The sequence below is a fragment of the Mauremys mutica genome, chromosome 2, assembly GCF_020497125.1.
Source record: "Mauremys mutica isolate MM-2020 ecotype Southern chromosome 2, ASM2049712v1, whole genome shotgun sequence".
NCBI lineage: Eukaryota > Metazoa > Chordata > Testudines > Geoemydidae > Mauremys > Mauremys mutica.
In genome coordinates this window covers 156,762,646-156,782,514 of record NC_059073.1, presented here as the reverse complement: position 1 = coordinate 156,782,514, position 19,869 = coordinate 156,762,646, and the positions used below count along the sequence as shown (strand labels likewise).

The following is a 19,869-nucleotide window of genomic DNA, read 5'->3' as shown; positions in this document are numbered from 1 at the left end:
ATAACAAGCTCCCTCCTGCTCCCACTGAAGCAAATGACTTGGCCACTGACTTCACTGGGAATAGAATTGGGCCTAATATGTACTGTAAGATTATGCATCCATGCATATGAATCACAAATCTCTGGAGAAACAAAGGATCTTACAAATGGCACACTAAATAAATTAGAGTATCACATACGGCGTGTTGGGAGTGTAACTTCTCCAACAAGGTGCAGTCAGTCGCTTGAGGAAAATGACTCTCTTCATTGATCAGTGCTAGCAGGCCAAGTTTCTAGATCGGTAAAAATAAAGAGAATGAAGATGAATTAGCCCATTGAGTGTTTACACTGATCTTTCCACTAGTGAAAATCGTCTTGAAGATGCTGTCAAGAGAGGCATAAGCAAACCAATATATCATAAAAACTCTCACAGGAACTGTAACGTTGTTAGAGGAAAAGGATTCATCTGGGAACGTAAAGCAAGTAAAAGCAAAACAATGGAGGAAAAAGCAGTTATTGAAAATGTGAGCACTTTTTTAGCCCAAATTCATTGTTCAAGTGAAGGGGATTTGTCCTGTTTTTCTTTAAAATTTGCTTTGGGTGAGCCAGTAGTCCAGCTCGAGCTATATTCTGAATAGCTAGAAACTGCAATGTGGTTATTTGCCCAAATATTCTCAACCTGAGGTTTGAGAAACACTTCCAAATGGTGCACAGAGCTGCTTCTGTCACAGTGTTGAAGCATGTGTCATTCTTCAAGTCAGTTACTGATAACTTCATAACAATATACGTCTCTTTTAGAGTTTCCAGAATCTTTAACCAACTACATTCAGATTTTACTAATCACCACCACATCTAATAAGTGCTTTACAGTATTGATTAATTCTCATAACAGCCCTGGGAAGCGGGTAGGTATTATAGTTCTACCGAAAGGGACACTGAGGTTAAGTAACTTGTCCTATGCCCCAAACGGAGTCACTGTTGAACAGGGACAGGAACTCCTGAGTTACTGGTTCCAAGGAGAGAACTTAAATCAATTTCGTCTCTCCTCCATCCCAACAAAAACAACATGCACTCACACATAGCAACACTCTGTGCAGCTGTTTCACATGTTTTGTGTTTCTTTGGTGTACGTTCAACCATAATCAATTTTATGGATGGAAGAAAAATGGGGGAGGGGCAACTAATAAAAACACAGGAGGACAGAAATAAATAGCAGAAGTGACCTGGAGACACTATGGCAGTGGGGGGGAAACGGGCAATAAGAGAAGACTAGATACATTGAAATGTGAAGTTTAACATTCAGGAAAAGGAATTTAAGAGCAGAGATAGAATATATAACCCCCATCTCAACAAAACTCCACCCAACAAAGCAATTTAAAAATTGTGGAACTAATCTGACCTTTGTCAACCATCCTACAGTTCATTCTGCTTGTATGTTTCATCTCTTCCCCCCAGCCATTTGTATGTCTTGTCTATTTAGGTTGTAAAGAGTTCAGGCAGGGACTCTCTCTTTATCTACATTTCTACAGTGCCTAGTGCAACCGAATCCTGATCATGGTTGAAGTCCCGAAGCATCACAGTAATGTGAATCTCTCTCCAAGCTATCTCTTTAATGATCTCATAATACATTCTTGTATGCAACCATGCACTGTAAATTATAGGCAAAGTGAGAAAATCAGGATTGGGAGGGGTATGTGTCCATGAATGTATACTGATCTTATGAAAGTGATCCACAATATACTAAAGCTTGAAAACCACTGTATTAAAAGATCAACATTTAAACAAATAAAATATAGGCTGCCTTTTGACCACATGCTGCTTTAAAATTCCTGCTCACACAAGTGATGAGAACACAGTAATCTGTCCAAGCATACCACAATATCAAATAACGTATTACCTTTTCAATCAGGTCCAGGCACTCTCCATTGTCTGTCCAGTCAATATCTTTCCAAACTAGTCCTTCTCTAGTGTAAGAAAAGAGAGGACATTTTATTCATAATTACAAATGTGTTGGGAGGAGAGGCGGTTTGCTATGCTTATCATGCAAGTTAGGGTAAAATCAATTAAAAAAAATAATAATATGCAGCTATAGGCCAGGATTTTTAAAATGTGCTTATGGGAGTTAGGCACCCAAATCCCATTGAATGTCAAGGCTTTGGTTATTTCTCTCCCCTAGGCACCTTTCAAACTCCAGTTGTAATTCTTACCTGCTATATTCCAGTTGCTCCAAGGAAAAAATGTGCTTGTTGAAATATTCCTGAAGCTTTTCATTTGCATAGTTAATATTGAACTGCTCAAAACGATTAACCTGAAAAACCACAGACATTCAAAGGTAAAAACTTCCAACTCCATTTGTTTTGTAAATGATAAACTGATTTGTTTCAAGTCCTAAAGCATTTGATAATCCAGTTCTAGAGAAGTTAAATGGAATTGTGGAACAATGGCATACATAAAAATTAAAGAATAAATTCCCAGCAATTTTTTTGGAACATACCTCAAAGTTTTCAAATCCAAATATATCAAGAATTCCGATGGACTTGAAATCTTCTTTGCCTCTGATTCTGCTGTTGATTTTTTTAATAACCCATGCAAAACACTGGGAGTAAAGTGCCATAGCCACAGAATCTCTGCTATCTACTGCCTGCATTGGAGAGGTAATACACAGCATAGTAATTTAATTAGAAACCACATTTTGCCAGTGTCCTTTGCCCAGTGCAATGAAAAAGTAGTTTTATATTTCCATCAGGTCTGTATACATTACATTGGTTACAATTAAAGCACTAATGATTGAAAGCTCCACCATGAGTTATTATAATTCAGTATTTATACTGCATTTAAAAAGAAGTTAAGGTTTCAAAGTCAAACACTCAAAAATTAGGAAATACCACAATTAAGGGTGTCTGTGCTACCTAATTCAGCTCCTTTGTACATAAACATATATAATCTGAATGTACAGTATGCTTTTCCCTAATCTCATTCTCAGAAGTGGCTGAACCATATTTTGCTGAAACTTTCCAAAACTGAGCCTGAGGTAGGCATCTATCTGGCTTGGGAAATTTTAACCCAAATGGTTCAAGTCTTACAAAGTTATAGGCAACTAAAAACAGGATCCTACAGTGAGAAGTGGCGAGCAACTTTAAATAAATAGAGATATACCTATCTCATAGAACTGGAAGGGACCCTGAAGGGTCATCAAGTCCAGCCTCCTGCCTTCACTAGCAGGACCAAGTACTGATTTTGTTGCAGATCTCTAAGCGGCCCCCTCAAGGATTGAACTTACAACCCTGGGTTTAGCAGGTCAATGCTCAAGCCACTGAGCTATCCCTCCTCCCTTTAACCAAAGGAAGCCCTTCCTGCTCCACCTACAGAGGTCTATAAAATCATGTCTGGTCTGGAAAAAGTGAATAGTGCTATTTACCATTTCCCACAATTCAAAACCCAGCAGTTATGCAATGCAATTAATAGGCAGCAAGCTGAATACAAACAAGAGGAAGTACTTTTTCACACAATGCATAATGAATTGTGGAACTCATTGCCGTGGGATGTTGGAAGGTCAAAAGTATAACTGTACCAAAAAAAGATCTAGATAAGTTTGTGGAGGATAACTCCATCAATGGCTATTAGCCAAGATGGTCAGGGATGCAACCCCATGCACAGGGTGAGTCTAAATCTCTGACTGCCAAAAAACGAAGAGGAAGACTGGGTGGATCACTCCAACTGCTCTGCTCTGTACACAGCCCTGAACTTTGGTACTGGCTGCTCTGGATAGACCACTGATCTAGATCAGCATGGCACCTCTCATGCTCTTATAATTACTAGATGGACATCCATAGAGATTTCTAAAAATCCAAGGGCCAGATTCTTATCCCACTTTGAATAGCTCTGTACCACAAGAGAAGCCTCACTGCAATCAATGGAGCTACCTGCAGACTAAGGTACTACCCAATGTGAGTAAAGATATCAGCAGAACATGCCCCTAAATAAATAATTAGGTAGTCTTACCTTCAAGGCTCTCAACAACATTTCTTATGATTACCTCTCAGGTGCTGCCTCCTTTTATGCTCCTCTAATCCTGTTTGTTCGGCCCAAACTGCTAATCTGAATGCCCCCATCCCTTTTGTACCCCTTTTCCACCCTGCTTCCGCCATGCTTTCTTTCCTGCTGCTCTCTAGGACAGGAAGACCCTTCATGACCATGGGAGCTACAATTCCACTCTCTTCTTCCTCTCAGCCTAGTCCCACAACCCCTTCTTCAAGGATGTTTATAAATTATATTTCTGTATTTTATGGATTAAGATTTTTTTTAAAAATGTAACAAAGAAGCAGCATGCATTAGCTTCCCAAATGACTGGACAACCAAATTGTCTTTGTGTCTTGTCCACCTCTTCTTTCCCATCCCATGACGTCATCTACTCTTGTTCTCGTCTTAATTTAGGCCTTAATCCTGCACTGGGATCTGCTAGCCTGGATTCCTGCACTTGTGCAGAGACTCATTAAAGTCAACTGAACTCTACAAAAGGCACAAGGCTAGTGGATCCCATGCAGGATTGGGCCCCTAAACAGGCAGGGATTTGGTCTTTATCTGTGTTATAAAATGCTATGCACATCTCTGGCATTATGTGACTCATAAATCATAACAACTTGTTTTAAAACCATATTAGAAAATCCCGTAATGTATTGGTTACTTGAACCTCCCCAACAAGTTATCTGACTAAAATTCTGCTGTCAGCTTCTTAGGGCTTGTCTACATAGGGACATTGAGGAAAATTAATCCAAATGAACCAAAGGTGTGAATTAAAAGTGGATTATTTAAAGTTAATTAAACCCCTTTATGGACACAGAATGAAGACTACTTCAATTCTAAATCTGTTAATTCGGATTAATTTTCCTGAGTATCCCAGTGCAGACAAGCCCTTATACATGCTTCAAGCTGTTGGTTCATTGTAGTCATTGACCTCAATGGAACTCTGTGCTGGATTTACATCAGCTGAAAGTCTGGCCCAATTGTTTTGTTAAAATATATCTGAAGTGGTATGTCTTTACCTGTTGTACACTGAGAGGTGTTAAGATTTCTTCTCCCCTGAGTATCATTGATCTCTGTGTCAATGCTTCCGTCAATTGTGTTGAGTCCAGCCCAAGTAACTCTGCAGATCTGCCCAGAGCTAGCAACAGAAGGAGCCAAAAATAAATAAACACGTGTATGCAGAAGGCACAATTCTCTCAACATTTTTTTAACCTACTGTAATTAGAAGCAAAACCCAAGCAGCTTCTGACAGAGATTAGAAAAAAATATTGAGTTGGATTCTCTGGTTTGCTAAAGGGACTTTGCTCTCCTTACACAAAGTGCTGGAAGAGGTAATGTAGCTGCCTTCTACACCAGACATCTCTCACCTACAGCTTAAGCGGGCACGGTTGAGCTTCATTCCTGCTCTAACTTCTACTGGAGCCAGGCAGCCTTTAATCAGGGAACCACACCTGGCTCCCATCAGCCGCCACTCTCATCCACTACATTGGAGAGCAGAACTGGCACCACCGTCTACTTCCCATTTTCTTTACTTTATGCACTTGATAGCATTCTGTGTTGTTTCACTCAATTTTCACTCTCTTCCCTGTACAGGTCGGGTCAGTCAGTTTCCCTTCTTAGTCATGTGGATGTTTCACCCAGTAATGGAGGAAAAAAGCACATTTTAAGAAACAGGAAGATGACATGGTAAACCCAAAAAAATTAGCAAGGAAGTTCAGGGACAGTTGAAATTCTGGAAAACATTTAACTCATATTTGAAACTAACTACATTTCAGAGTGAGTGTGTCCCTTTAATTCTTCCTCTGAGAACCTATAATCATAAAGAAATTGTCATTCACAGAGGTCTAATATCCCCTGAAATATATGCATAAATCCAGCTGCTAATGCATCCCAGTACAGCATCTCTACATAGGTTAAATCCCTGTACTCATTTTCACTGTCAGTTGAACCTAGTTATTAATGTCTGGATGCTCAACTTCAGAGAGACAAGGTTGAAATACTGTCTTGAAAATGCATTTACAATAAAATCGATACAGTGGTTGTCTAAGTCACTTATTCCTTTTCAGTGCTCCTGAAAAAATAGGATACAGTATTATAAACGTGCACAAAAGAAAGAAGCTGATTGAAAACACCCCCAATTCATTACAGATCACAGTTGGAAGCCTTTAATTTGTTCTTAACATAATAAAAATCCAAACCTAATCTTATTGCTAATACTAATGTTCGGTTTTATGGATATAGAAACCTAATACCCACTTCCTCATTCATTAGAAGGTACTTCTGCTTTCTCCCCGGATCATGTAGATGTTTCTGGTGAATAGAAGAAGAGTTTGTCCAAACTGTGCATCTGAATTTGCACTTTGCCATAATTTGATATAAAAGTAAGGGATGATGTCATTGTTCCCAAACCCAATCCCTGAACTTTCTGTCCCATGGTTACACAGCTGCAGATGTAACTTGCTGACAAGGCAACCAAGGCAGGCACAGTGCACTGAAGTCTTGAATCCAGAATGCACTTAAGTACATACTTAAGTCTCATCAACTTAAGAAAAAGCATTCCAAATTCAGGACAGCATTGGCTTCAGGGGACTTAAGCACATAGGAAGTTAAGCATATGCTTGAGTTCTTTCCTGAACTGGAGGCAGAGTTCAGTGCCAAGGAGTAACTCATTTCATCTTCATAAAACAACAACGATGGTATTTTAACCATCATTCACAGATCTTAAAAAGGAACCAGAGACTTTTGTCCTGCATGGTTTCCAACACTGCTATTAAGCAATCATGGACATTTCCTCATCCCATAACGATCTCACCTGTTTTGAAGGACACCTGTGCCCCACCAGCAGTGATAAACTCAATGTTCCCTAGATGCAGAATTCCAGCTAGCAGCCTAAGAACTTCTCGCACCTCCTCCTTGCTGAACTTCATCACTTCCATTGCAGTCTGGAAGAAAATATTTCTTTCAGTTTGTGTCTGATTTTATTGGAGAACCAGAAACTGAAACAGATTATGGAGGATAAATTACAAAACACAACAACTGAGTTTTGCAGCCTTTAGCATTTGAAACGACATAGGTAGGGACAGTGGAATGGGAACAGCAAATGCATCTCTTGTCTTAGCCCTCAATCTACACAAGCATTTTAACACATGATGTGTGCAACTTTAAGCACATAAAGTAACACACTGACATCTTTAAAATCTCATCCCCCTGAGTGTCACTGACCCTCTAAAGAGCTGTTCCACTGTAACAGAATGTGATTAAAGTTATGCATGTGCTTGGGTACTTTACAAGATCAGAGCCATAGTAAAAAACCTCATTAATTTGTACTAGCAACTGGGAGGAACCTCCCCTGTGTGTTACCAGATTTTGCAGATTAGTCCTGGAAGCAACCAAATGTGTATCATGCAATGTACATTGTCAGTGCACTGTAATTTAGTTTTACTTGTAACACTAATGTTCTGCTTCATATTTTGAGAAATTAACAAAGTCTAAGTGAAAAACCTCATTATTGTACGTTACTAACTGGGGTGAGGCAAAGATTTATTGTGAAAACTACTAGATTTACGGATGAACAAAGTAAGAATGCCCACGGTTCCACTGTATATCAGGAACAAAACAATCAAACAAAAAAATCAAAGTAAAACATGTATTATTTGATTAATGCAAGAAAAACAGACAACTATTTTCTTTGGGAATGGCTTGTTTTTTCCAAATGTCTCTCTATAGTGCTGCAATCTGAACCAGATTGTGCAAATTCACTGTAATTCATGGTTTGCACTGATGAAATACTCTTAGTTCAGGGACGCGGAATACACAGAGCATGACATATTTGAGTAGGGCTATTTGAGTGTGTTGTATTTCTGTGCAAATGTGATTACAAAAAGATGGTCTTTGGTCATAGTGTGTATCAGTAATGACAATAGTGTCATTTTGCAAAACGCAAGCAGTACTGAGAGGTGTTTTTGCAGCTGCTCTCGGAATTACTTCCTCCCCACAAAGGAGCTCTATCCCACGTCAGCCAGCTTAGGGTTTGAGGAAGAAGTTCTCTTCTCTCCTCTCTCTCATACCTATCATCCCTCCAAGGTATTGGTAGGGGATCGTCCTGTTCCCCCTGCCACACCTCCAGTCACACACTTGCAACAACATTTTTAGTAAATAAGAAGGAAAGGGATATCTGCAGAAGCTCTGGGAATCCATTCCACTGTGTCTGCACAGAAAGAGCTGTTATAACTACTACTAAAATCCCACAGAACATACAACACCTTTTAGTACTATAGACCTGAGAAAATGTACACTCTTCCAATACACAATAAATATATACCATCGCCAATACTTTGTAGGTAGATTCATAATTTTATGGTCACAATGATCATCTAGTCCAGCGGTTCTCAAACCTTTCTGGGCTCAGGACCCATTCATAAACCTTGATGGCCTGTCACAACCCAGTAAATAGCTTTAGTGCAAAAAACCCCTGTCTTGCTAAGTATTCCTTACCCATGCTATAGAACATACACATTAACGTGATTGGTACTAAACAATGACACTGTGCGTACCCCCTAACAGCAGCTACTGCAGTTCTGGTTCCGCAGGGCTGGCTGGGCTCCAGACGTGGTGACATTCAGGTCGCAGCACCACTCAGTTTTGGCTCAGCTTCCCTAATGAGGGGCCTGCAGCAGGGCCAAGTTTTCGTGAGTGGTTTTGTGACTTGTCAAATGAGGTCACAGTGCCACTCACTCAAATTTGGTCTGGCTGCCCACCCCGCCCATCATGGGCAGCTCGGCCAAAGCCCAGCAGCACTGCGACCCCAGAAGTCACAACATCAGGAGTGAGGAACTGAACTCAGCCAGCTCCGTGGAACTGGAGCCTTTTGGTTCATGAGTCACAGATTGAGAAACACTGATCTAATCTGAAATCAGCATAACACAGACCATAGAACTTCACCCAGTAATTCCACTTATTCCTGATGATTTTTAACAAATTTCTTGTGCTTGTCTCTAATCCTATCAGCCATAGTTATAGCTATAGAGGGAGGTACAAGCTGAACAGATTTTATTAATAGGATCCAGTTCATGGCACAATAATAACAGATGTTACAAGAATACTTAGGAATGCATGTGTGTGTGCTCAGACTGCAGATCCCCACTCCACTGGAGAAGAACTTTTGGAACACAAAGGAAAGAAAAACGTCTAGAGGGGAAATCATCTGTAGCCTCTTGGAAAAGATCATTAGAATGCATATGACAGAAAGAGAAGAATGAAGTACGGCTTAGGAATTTTGAAGTCACTGAAGCCACATTCTCAGGCCTTAGGAAGATCTGTAAGGAAACAAGGGATGGGAGTGCATAAAACGGGGAAGGAACAGGAACCCATGATGCAAAATGTCCTTGTCCCTCATTATAAGGAAAGCCGTGTGGAAAAGCCCCAATTCTGTTCCCAAATTTCTGCTTCTAAAATACTCCAGGATGCAAGATTTAAATGTCAAGTTAATTTCATGCTCTACCTGCCTCAAGACGATTAGCACAAATTAAGTGTCATGCTACTCAACCTGAACTATATGACTGCAATGCGTATATCACCCACTTCCACAAAAATATTTCTGTCATGAAAATAGGTAATTTTACAGCTGCAAAAACAAATATACATAAACACCTTTTAAATAAACTGTACCGGGCCATTTACTGGTTTTCAAATCTCATAGAATACATGCCACACTGAAATGGTGGTGGTACTAGGAAAAGAAATTGGTAATTCTGGTAATAGTAAGAGTCAGCTAATTACTGTAGCTAATTGCTGACGCTAATGTGGGTGTGAAAGTTAAGGCTACCCAGAGAAATCCTCAATTAGTATGAGTGCCTCCATTTCACCCATGTTTCCATTCTATTTAATAATCGTATTTGATCACTTACTCCACATACCAGATTATCTTTATCGCACCCTTCTCCTCCAAAGGCACATGGCTAGAAGAGATTGGAAAGCTGCAGAAGTCCACATACTACCATGGATTTGCTATTTCCATATTTCAGTAAATGCTGCAGAAAGTGTATGAATCCTTGAAATGAGAGAAGCAGCAGAAATATGTACACTGGTCATGTAAAATAAGGTGGCTTCTTTTCTTTTAGTAAGAAGGTTAATGTTCCCATAAAAGAAAGGCTGCTTCCCGATTGCTCGGTATTTTTATTTGACAATTTTGTATGAACTATCCCAGGAACATAAAGAGCAGACAGATAAGGAAGTGATGCTTCTCTTTTATACACACAGCCAGCCCTCACAGTGTACACCCAATAGTTATGAAGAAAAAAGCCATCTAGTTTATTCCAGATACTAAAATCTTACACAAGGTGCAAACACTTTTGGAATGGGATGGGAGTGCTACACTGTATTCTAATGGCTGCTTGGGGTAAGTTAGGTAAACAACAGAACACTTGTTTGGTTTTTTTAAAAAAAGTGGGAATGAATCAGAAAATGTACAGGTTCTCAATCAACTGCGAAACAAGACGCTCTATGCTTCCATCGCTCTCTGTGTCCCTTGTTATATCCTGTGGTGTCCTATTTCGGATATGCATTATTAACGTATTTACTCTGTAGCATCCCATCCTCACCATCATGCATTGAGTAATTTGCACCTAGGTATGAATGCATATGTCCTTTGTTATAAACTATTGTAACGGTAATTCTACATAAGTCGTGGATGGAAGGTAAGGTGGGTTAATGTCTGATTGCCTTCCACTGCTGTCTTCTTTGTTCTGCAATTTAATTGCTTTCCTTTCCAAGGAGTGGTGGGAGAGAGACTTCATATCCTGCATTCAAGGAAAGAAATACTCCCTGTGATAGCAAAATGTATGACAAAAAATTAGTCACTTCTGAGCAACAGTAGACTCTGATCCTCCATGAGGCACCTTATGCCCAGGTGGAGTGCTGTTCAAGTGAATGGGATTGCACCTAGCCATGACCATGGACTGATCCTTCTGCAAGATTAGGACCCTAGTTAGCTGCAGATCATGATAGCTTTCATTGAAACCACTATCAAGCAAAGAGAAGTGAAACTTATCACCCTTGAACCATAAAGAACTGATCAAACAACTCACAATGACTTCCTTGAAGGAGTCTGTGTCATTGATTGTCTTATCTGCTACACATCCAGACTGATTCAGGTAGTGGTAGTGCTCTGGTACAGATAAGTAAAATGCATCTGCAAAGACAAAAAAACTAGTCACCACCTTAGCAGTTAAAAAAATAATTAATGTTTCATTTACTTGAGATATACATGAGCAGGGACACAAAAATCAAGTGGTTTATAGCAGTGGTTCTCAACCAGGGGTATACACACAGGTCTTCCAGGGGGTACAGCAACTCATCTAGATATTTGCCTAGTTTTACAGCAAGCTACATAAAAAGCACCAGCAAACTAAACTTTCATACAACGACTTGTTTATACTGTTCTATATACTATACACAGAAATGTAAGGACAATGTTTATATTCCAATTGATTTATTTTATAATTATATGGGGGAAATGAGAAAGTAAGCAATTTCTCACTAACAGTGTGGCTGTGACACTTTTGTATTTTTATTTCTGATTTTTTTAAACAAATAGGTTTTAAGTGAGGTGTAACTTGGGGGTACACAAGACAAGTCAGACTCCTGAAAGGGGTACAGTAGTCTGGAAAGGTTGAGAGCCTCTGGTTTATAGCAATGGAAAATGTATCACATTCATTGGATAATTTTCATTTTAACTAGTTGCGAAACACCATGAACTGTACAGTTGGCCAAAAAGGTGGTGCTAACACAGCTTAGACATTTTTACACAAATGCTATTTCTCTTGCTGGGGGTTAATCTTCATTACAAAGGACTGTGAGAGTATGATTCCTTCTCCTCTCTTCCCTTTGGAATTTCCTAGTGCTCAGCCAAGATAGTCAGGGACAAGCCCACATCGCAGTGTCCAGAGCCTGAGTGACTATCCCAAGGTCACAAAGTGAGTCTGCGGCAGCTGGGAATAAACCCCAGGAGGCCTGGTCGCATTCCTATGCTAGAGGCACTGCTTGTAGCAAGATGAGCACACAAAACATGCTCGATGAATTCAGATTAAATAAATAATCTATTTCTCTTGTTCGGTTATTGGTTTACCACAGCACTGTCACCGCAAGATGGTGTTTCATGACTGAAATAGTACTGGCAAAAAGCCATTGCAAACAGTTGTGTGAGCTGAGCTTTGTCACTCACCTTTCTCTTCCTCTTCTATCCCTGCCAGCAGTGCATAGAATATGTGATAATTTCTCTCCCCAGGGTTCTGCCTTACTACACGGTTCTGTCAAAGCAAATAAGAATTCTGTTTAGGGGATTATTTTTAAAGGGAACCTATTCACCAGCAATTTTTGAGAAAGTCTATGAATAAAACAAAAATACTGGATGACAGCAAATGTTGACTTACTTTTTCTAATAAATCTTTAGTGTGGAAGAAAGTGATCCGTCAAGGAATAAAATGGTGAAGTTAAAGAACTATATGCTTACAACTCCCTAGTGGCTTGACTTCAGAGACTAAAAGGAACATTGTGGTCTGTGTCATGTACCTGTTTGCACAAAGTATTGTCATATTCTGGACCAAATGAGGATTTGAAGTGACACCTACCTTTCTGCTTAACTTTCTGTTTGCTGGTTAGTTTGGTGCCTGCTTTAAGGGTGAAATTCACCCACCTTGCATGAACTGTGAACAAACAATTTTTGTGCAAAGATCTAGGCAGGATTTGGCGGTTGAGAGTGTGGGGACAGAATCACCCCCCTCAAAGACATGCAAGTGGGATGCAGCTGTTCCACAGCCAGTAATCCTGCTACAATGCAGGAATAGCAACCACAGCCCAACACCCCTATACAGGGCCTATGCCTCCTTCATCTACGTAACTGCAAATCCTGAGGATACACCCCTAATTCCCCAACCTGCAGTGTCCTATGTGGAACTGGTGCATAGCCCAGAGCTGCAGAGTGTAAGCAGTGTGGCCAACCTGAAGATACCCCCCTCACACAATGGAACCTCTCACTTCTGCTCTGTACAGGCCTTTCCTTGCCCATTATGCCCTTGGATGAATTTCACCTGGCTGGTGAAGAGCTGGTAATCAGAGTTTTTCCCATGATGCTAAGACATTATTAGCTCACTCTGAAGAAACATGCTCATTAGCCATAATACCAAAAATGAGAGAGGTTTGGTGATTTTATATCTAGATAAAGGAATGGATAGACGGACACACACACTGAATCTGGACTTATTGATTTCTCTTGAAGTTCACCCAGGACAGTTTTTTTAACCTGGAATCTTTGGGTGTGGGCAGAGGGACAGGCAAAGGCTAATATTTCCCCCTGCTACTCTCCACAGAACAGATACAGGGAGCACATCACCCTGAACTACAAAGGCATTCAGCAAGAAGAGAGGATACAATCTACAATTCTTCCTCCCTGGATGTTTCCCTTCTGACAGATGTTCAGCTGAACAAACTTCCCAAAGCGACTCGAGTTGTTGTTGTAAACAGTCTTCGCGTTGCCAAAAGCTTCCATAATTGGGCTGTGAAAATAAGGGAGGACGACAAAAGTATTAACTTGTGACTGGAATGCCACTGATAGGAGCACTGCACTCCAATGCTCAAGGAAAGGCATAATCCCCATAAAGCCCAGCTCTAACATTATCCTCATACATGGCCTACATCCTTCCTCATTACCATAGCTCTACTCCAGGGGTTCTCAAACTTCATTGCACCACCATCCCCTGCTGACAACAAAAATTACTGCACGGCCCCAGGAGGGGGGACTGAGTCCGCCTGAGCCCCACCATCCAGGGGCCAAAGCCAAAGCCCCAGGGCTTCAGCCCCAGGCAGGGGGCCTGTAACCTGAGTCTGACCACCCAGGGCTGATACCCTTAGGCCCCGGGCCCCAGCAAGTTAAGCCAGCCCTGGCGACCCCATTAAAATGGGCTCGCGGCCCACTTTGGGGTCCTGACCCCCAGTTTGAGAACCGCTGCTCTAGACAACTCAGTTATACCACAGGCTGTATGTCTGCAGGTAGTAAAGTAGCTATAATATTATACAACAAAAAGACATTAACCACTGTACAGCTTTGCGTATATAACTGAAATAGGATTTATTATAACAGGTCTATATTATAAGTGTTGTTTAGTGTTTGCATTATAGTAAAGACAGAGGCCCCCAGTCAAGCCAAGACCCAATTGTGCAGCGTGCCATATGGGTGTACGGGAGAACGTTCTCGTCCTAAAGAACTTACACAATCTTACTTTAGTGGATGAAAACAGAGATGAGGGAGGGACAGGGAAGATGTGTGACAGTGATAGCAGCAGATCTGTTCATAGTCTAGCTGTGTGCACAACTTCTTGTTAAAACGTTGAGTGAATTTAGTGCTTGTGGAAGGTACCTGATTAACAACAGATAGAGCCATCAACTCAGCTCGCCTGATTTTCCTTTACCTCAGCAAGCTACCTGCAGTTGTCCTGCTGATCCTTACTACCCCCTTCTGTTTCCCTTTAGCTCCCCCTCAAACCTCTCTCTTATCCACCAAATAATAAAATCTCCCCATCCCATCTGCCTCTCCCTCCCTCACACCTCCTGCTGCCTTCCTCACTCCCATCCCCTCAGCTCAGCCCCAAACAAAAATGAAAAAAAAAATAACTAAAAAAGAAACAATCCCAATTTGTATAAAACCACTTCACGCATTGCGCAGAACCATTCCACTGGTGATCCTGTTACTGTGACCCGGGCCCTCCCCCCCACCACGCTTATTGTTTTCTAAATGCACCCATGTGTCATGTGTAAAATAGATTGCAAGTTCTTCAAAGCAGGGACAGTCTAGTTTGTTCTATAAAATGCCTCACATTTGGGTGATTTATAAATACATAACACAAATAATCAGTAATGCTATAGCATCTGAAGGGCAGGCTTCGTCTACGCAGCCTTATCAATATACTTCAAACCTGACCTAGAGCTCCACTGATTTTTATTTTTATTTTAAAAAATTAGAGCTGTAATTTAAAATGTAAGGGGGAAAACAGTGGAAAATCCATAGTGCACATGAAATTCTAAAAGAGAAAAAAATCACTGGGAAAAACCTGCAATGTAAATCAACAGCTCCACATACACCAAAAATTGGTGTCTGCTACACAGAATTTACAGCCAAAGAACCACAAACACTGGAGATGGAAAAGACCTCGCAGGTCATCTGGCCACTCCCTGGATGCCAATGCAGGATTATTTTCCAGTGTTTTGTGCAGCAGTCTAGTTTTAAATGTCTTCAGCTTCAGTGGTTGTTCTACCTCTGTCGCGCTGTATTGTGTGCAACACTACGGACCACGTATGAGGATATGAACATAATACCTGCTCTCAAGAATAGCTTGCTCCACACAGGAGGTCTTTTCCTTACAGGACAATTCCAGCGAATGTTGGCTCATGGCAGATAAGAACTTGAGAATCAGCTTAGTACTTTCTGTCTTACCAGCACCACTTTCACCACTGAAAGACAAAAACAACATACCACAGTGTTTCTACTTTGACTATGCTCATGGGGGAAAAAATCCTTGGTCTGGCCTACATCTAGGCACTCGCAAGCCAAAGTGAAGGGAGTGATTGGCGAGTGCTGTCAGACCATGACAATTGGAATGAGTGAGATTTAAAACGCTATGAGAATTTAAATGTCTCATTGGAACACCGTGCTAAACACATAATAGCTCCACGCTTCTACAACACTTTTCAGCCAGGATCTCAATTTATTAACATATGACAAGCACCCCTTCAACTCCTGTGAGGCCCCCCCGGGCTATAGAGATGACATAATACACCACCGCTGAAATGCAGCCACCGCAGAATGGAAAACAGCACAAGGAGGCATGGCCACATAGCTACAGATATGCTAAAAACTGCTGTAAAGCTAATCTCAAATCAGGAGCGTTCTACCACATGAGGGAGACTTGGTAAGGCTGCAGCATGGTTATTTGTAGAAGGATAACCATAGGGGAGGGAGCCTTGGTGTGAAACAGAGCATTAATAAGTGTGCAGACGGTCATTTATGCACATTTATAGCACTGCATACTTAAATATTATTACTACTGTTCATAATAAAGATGATGATACAGGTTTCTTTTAAACAAAGGTTTTTCATGTAGGGGCAGACTCTGAACTTAGTCATACCAGCATAAATCCACAGCAACTCTATGTACATTTACTTAGTCCTCACTCATTTTTATTTTATATATAAAAATATTATATGTATAAATTATATTTTATTTTAAACAGAATCCAAAACCACGCCTATTGCCCCATATAGCAACTAATCTGATTTGGTAAAATTATATGCAAAATTTGTGCCAAAACAAAGGAAAAAGTTAAATGTGCCGAGATTTTGATGTGACACATTTAAAGACCCACTGATATTTGAAAAAAAGAGACCATTTAAACACAATCAGTGCTGATATAAACAGAATATGAAATACCGAATTTCTGTTACTAGACCATTTGCCTAAACACAGTGAGCCAAATTTTGCTTTCCTGTCCAATCCCATTTCCTTCAATAATGTTGCATGTGGGCAGGTTCAGAGCATAATTTAACCAATAATTTAACAGAGCTTATTTCCTAAAAACTCAATTATCTGACTTGCTCATTTCTCACCTGAAGACACTGGACAAAATTCTGACTTTAAATACATGCACTTAATTCCTATTCACTTTCATGGAAATTGGGCACACTTAGGTCCTGATCCCACCTCCACATTGCAGCCAATGGGAGTTCTGTCATTGACTTTAATGGATGAGAACTGGGCACATATACAATGCACAATTTGGTTACTAAGCAAAAGTGGTGACTGTGGTACCCTTATGTTATCACAGAGGTTTCTAGTGAGGAGCAAAGAACAGATACAGCACCAAGAAGCAAACATCAGATTTCCATGCAAGTACACTTCAACAATTAAAAATAAAATAAAAATCAGGGAAGAGAAATCTAGAATATATATATAAAATGTATCGATAGAGCTGTGTCAAAATGTTTTGCATAGCTTTCCAGAAGGTGTCAGCAACTCTTAAAAATGATTCACAACTTCATATAAGATATAGTATATTTATTCTGATGTGCTGGAGTCTCTTCAACTCTAGCATCATAACAGGCTCTTGGCTGACCTTCATTCATCCATCACACATTTACATTCTATCAAAAATTCTGCAGAACGTTTAATTTATGTTGATCTTTTATAACTCTCATGCGATCCTTCCATTACATTGGTACCCTGCGCACATGAGAATTAGCAACAGCACTTCCGGGATTCATTTTAAAATAGCTTTATACTTCAGTGCCTTTGCATTTGCCAAATGAAAAACAACAAAACATCCCACTTTACTGATGTATATTTTCCTGCCTGCCCTCTGGGCCAAGATCTTTGGCTGGCATACATCAGCATAGACTCACTGCAGTTATCTGGATATCTGAGCTATGCCAGTGTAAGACAGCTAAGGATCTGGATTGCTCTCCAATTATTAGAGTTGCCATTTCTGTCCTGTGCCATGAGACAAATTCTGCTCTGACTCACCCCGGTGTGAATCTGAAGTAATTCTACTGAAGTCAATGGAGTCACTCTGGATTTATACTGGGGGTAACTGGGAGCTGCATTTGGCTATACTTTTGTGCTAGTAATGGTTTTTAATTTTGTTTTTAAAGGTTTTTTTCTTCCTATTTCTAATATAGTTGGTACCATGCTTAGTTATGTTTTGCTGCTGCTTTCTTTGCAGCTCTTTGACCCAATGCAAGTTGCATTATTAATAACAAATATGAAAAAGCACCATGTACTCCAAACTTTCCATTCATCATTTGCATGACTGCTACAACTCAAACACTTACATTGTGTTGTGGTAGTTCAGTCCTACAAAATCCTCAGGGAAGTAGACTCTTTTTAGTGTGCACTCAACCTTTCAACTAACCTCTCACCCCAAGCATTTTTAAACGCAAAGCCTGTTCCAATCCATTACATTCAGTACTCTGGATACACGAAGTATGACAGCAGTCTGTGAGGTCCTCATTTTGGAAATCTTTAATCTTTTTCCATCACTTGTTCCACATGTCATGCTTTCTGAAGGGCAAAACAGTCTGAACTTTGGACTACTGGAGGGGAAAGAGGATCAGTAAAAGACTTCTCACTCCGAGGGCTTTCATATGCAAAATGACTGAACCAACACACTCTATCAATCTTTTGGCTTTATAACTTACATGACAGATAAAAAATAAAGCCCCCACAGCAAACATGGCTCTTCAAATGCACTGTTTAATCTTGGTATGTCAGTCTCATAAATAAAAAGTCTTCCCATCAAAAAGTTCAGGTCTTGTCCAAAGAGTAGCTTGTTTTATGTTGATCTTCAATCTGAGCGAAAATGTTTCAGGCAGTCAGCTGATAATAAAGTGAATGGTCTGATGTTGGATTGTGATTTCAGGTTTGCTGTTTCCATTTCTTTAGTTGTTTTAGGATCCGTATTTTTTTAAGCTTTTAATTTAAAAAAATGGAAGAACTACTAACATACGAGGAGAAGAATACACATGGATACGGCCAGCTAAAAACCAAGCTAAGGTGCATCTGCACTAGGGAAAAGGTCCAGTTTAGGTCTGACTTAGCTAATGTGTTACCTATGCCTGACCTAAACTCGACCACTTTTCCTAGTTAAGACAACCGCCCTGTGAGCTGAAAAGGGGAGGATTCCTCTCCCACCCCTGCAGAGATACTGAGAGCCCAGCCCAGCTACTCAGGCTGGGTGCCGGGCCTGGGGTTCATCTCTCCAAACACAACAGCGGTAGGTTATTGTGCAGTCTGTCTGTTGTGTTATAATAGCTAATTGTTTCGAATGAAATGATCCTGTGAGGTAAGGTATAGACTGATACAAAGTTTAAAGCAATATGAACATGCCTCGGTGTAGTCATCTCTGTACCAAAGGCTTTAAGTATATAAACTGCACCAGTAATATTCAGCCTGGCAGAGCTCAAGGGCCACTTCACACGGTGCCAGTTTTAATGGAGTAATGGAGTCACATGAGAATCACAGCATGCTATGCACATGCTGGATAGCAGTGTTTGCAACATGGCATTAGATCAGTATGTTAGGATGCTGCATCATTGTGACTCAGTATTATCGTGTAATAATGCAGCACTGTCTAACAGACATTGCTTAATTACTGTGTCTTTCTGCAAATTCATTTAAAACACTTCCTCAATCTTCCCCTGGCTTTTATGTGGTAAAGATGGCTTTATATTAATAAACACTGGGTTTTATTTTGCAATCTGAGTCAGTCCTGGTAACATTACACTCCCATTTTCCTACCTTATGTCTCCAATTAGAGAAAAAATCATAGCATTTAAAAATAATCCCACATATTTGTTTTTAAATTATATTCTGAACATTTGAATTCACAGGAGTCTCGTCAAAAACGTTGTAAAACTGATTAACTCCACTAGGGGGTGCTTCATGCCTAGACAATTCCAAATGGTGCTAAACGCCTTTAGTTTATAATGCAGTTCTAACCTCCTATAATTTTAGATACAACATAACAATGAACAGGAGCAATACATTGGAATTTGAAAGCTGACAACTCACAACCTCATTTTATCTTAACTTGGGTACAATACTTGTTTTAATACCATAGTCAAGATGGAATTTGCTCAGATTTCCTTTGGTGCCTTCTTTTGCAGGCAACATAACTAATACTCTGAATTCAGCCATGTGGCAGCTAAGTTCTGCTTCTCATTACCATTTTCAAACATCAGAGCTAACCTGCCCAATAAAACTGACAAAACTAATCACTCCAACATCTTTCAATTCTAAGCAAATAAACCAGGCATGGCCAAGGT

The 19,869-nt window shown here is 40.2% G+C and overlaps 1 protein-coding gene across 3 annotated transcripts in view; it reads right to left on the bottom strand.

Annotated features, from left to right (window-relative positions):
* Positions 1-19,869, bottom strand: part of MYO10 (myosin X) — a 246,042-nt gene that overhangs the window by 84,779 nt on the left and 141,394 nt on the right. The window contains exons 6-16 of one of the 3 annotated variants that reach the window (XM_045006733.1): positions 15,369-15,503; positions 13,428-13,552; positions 12,431-12,444; positions 12,223-12,307; positions 11,087-11,190; positions 6,814-6,943; positions 5,021-5,139; positions 2,473-2,619; positions 2,186-2,286; positions 1,876-1,942; positions 179-271 (exon numbers count right to left, since the gene is read on the bottom strand). In XM_045006733.1, the coding sequence (XP_044862668.1) occupies positions 179-271; positions 1,876-1,942; positions 2,186-2,286; positions 2,473-2,619; positions 5,021-5,139; positions 6,814-6,943; positions 11,087-11,190; positions 12,223-12,307; positions 12,431-12,444; positions 13,428-13,552; positions 15,369-15,503 (1,120 nt within the window). Of the gene's footprint in view, positions 1-178; positions 272-1,875; positions 1,943-2,185; positions 2,287-2,472; positions 2,620-5,020; positions 5,140-6,813; positions 6,944-8,495; positions 8,654-11,086; positions 11,191-12,222; positions 12,308-12,430; positions 12,445-13,427; positions 13,553-15,368; positions 15,504-19,869 lie in introns of those variants that run through there. The other 2 variants (XM_045006736.1, XM_045006735.1) reach the window with 2 other exon arrangements.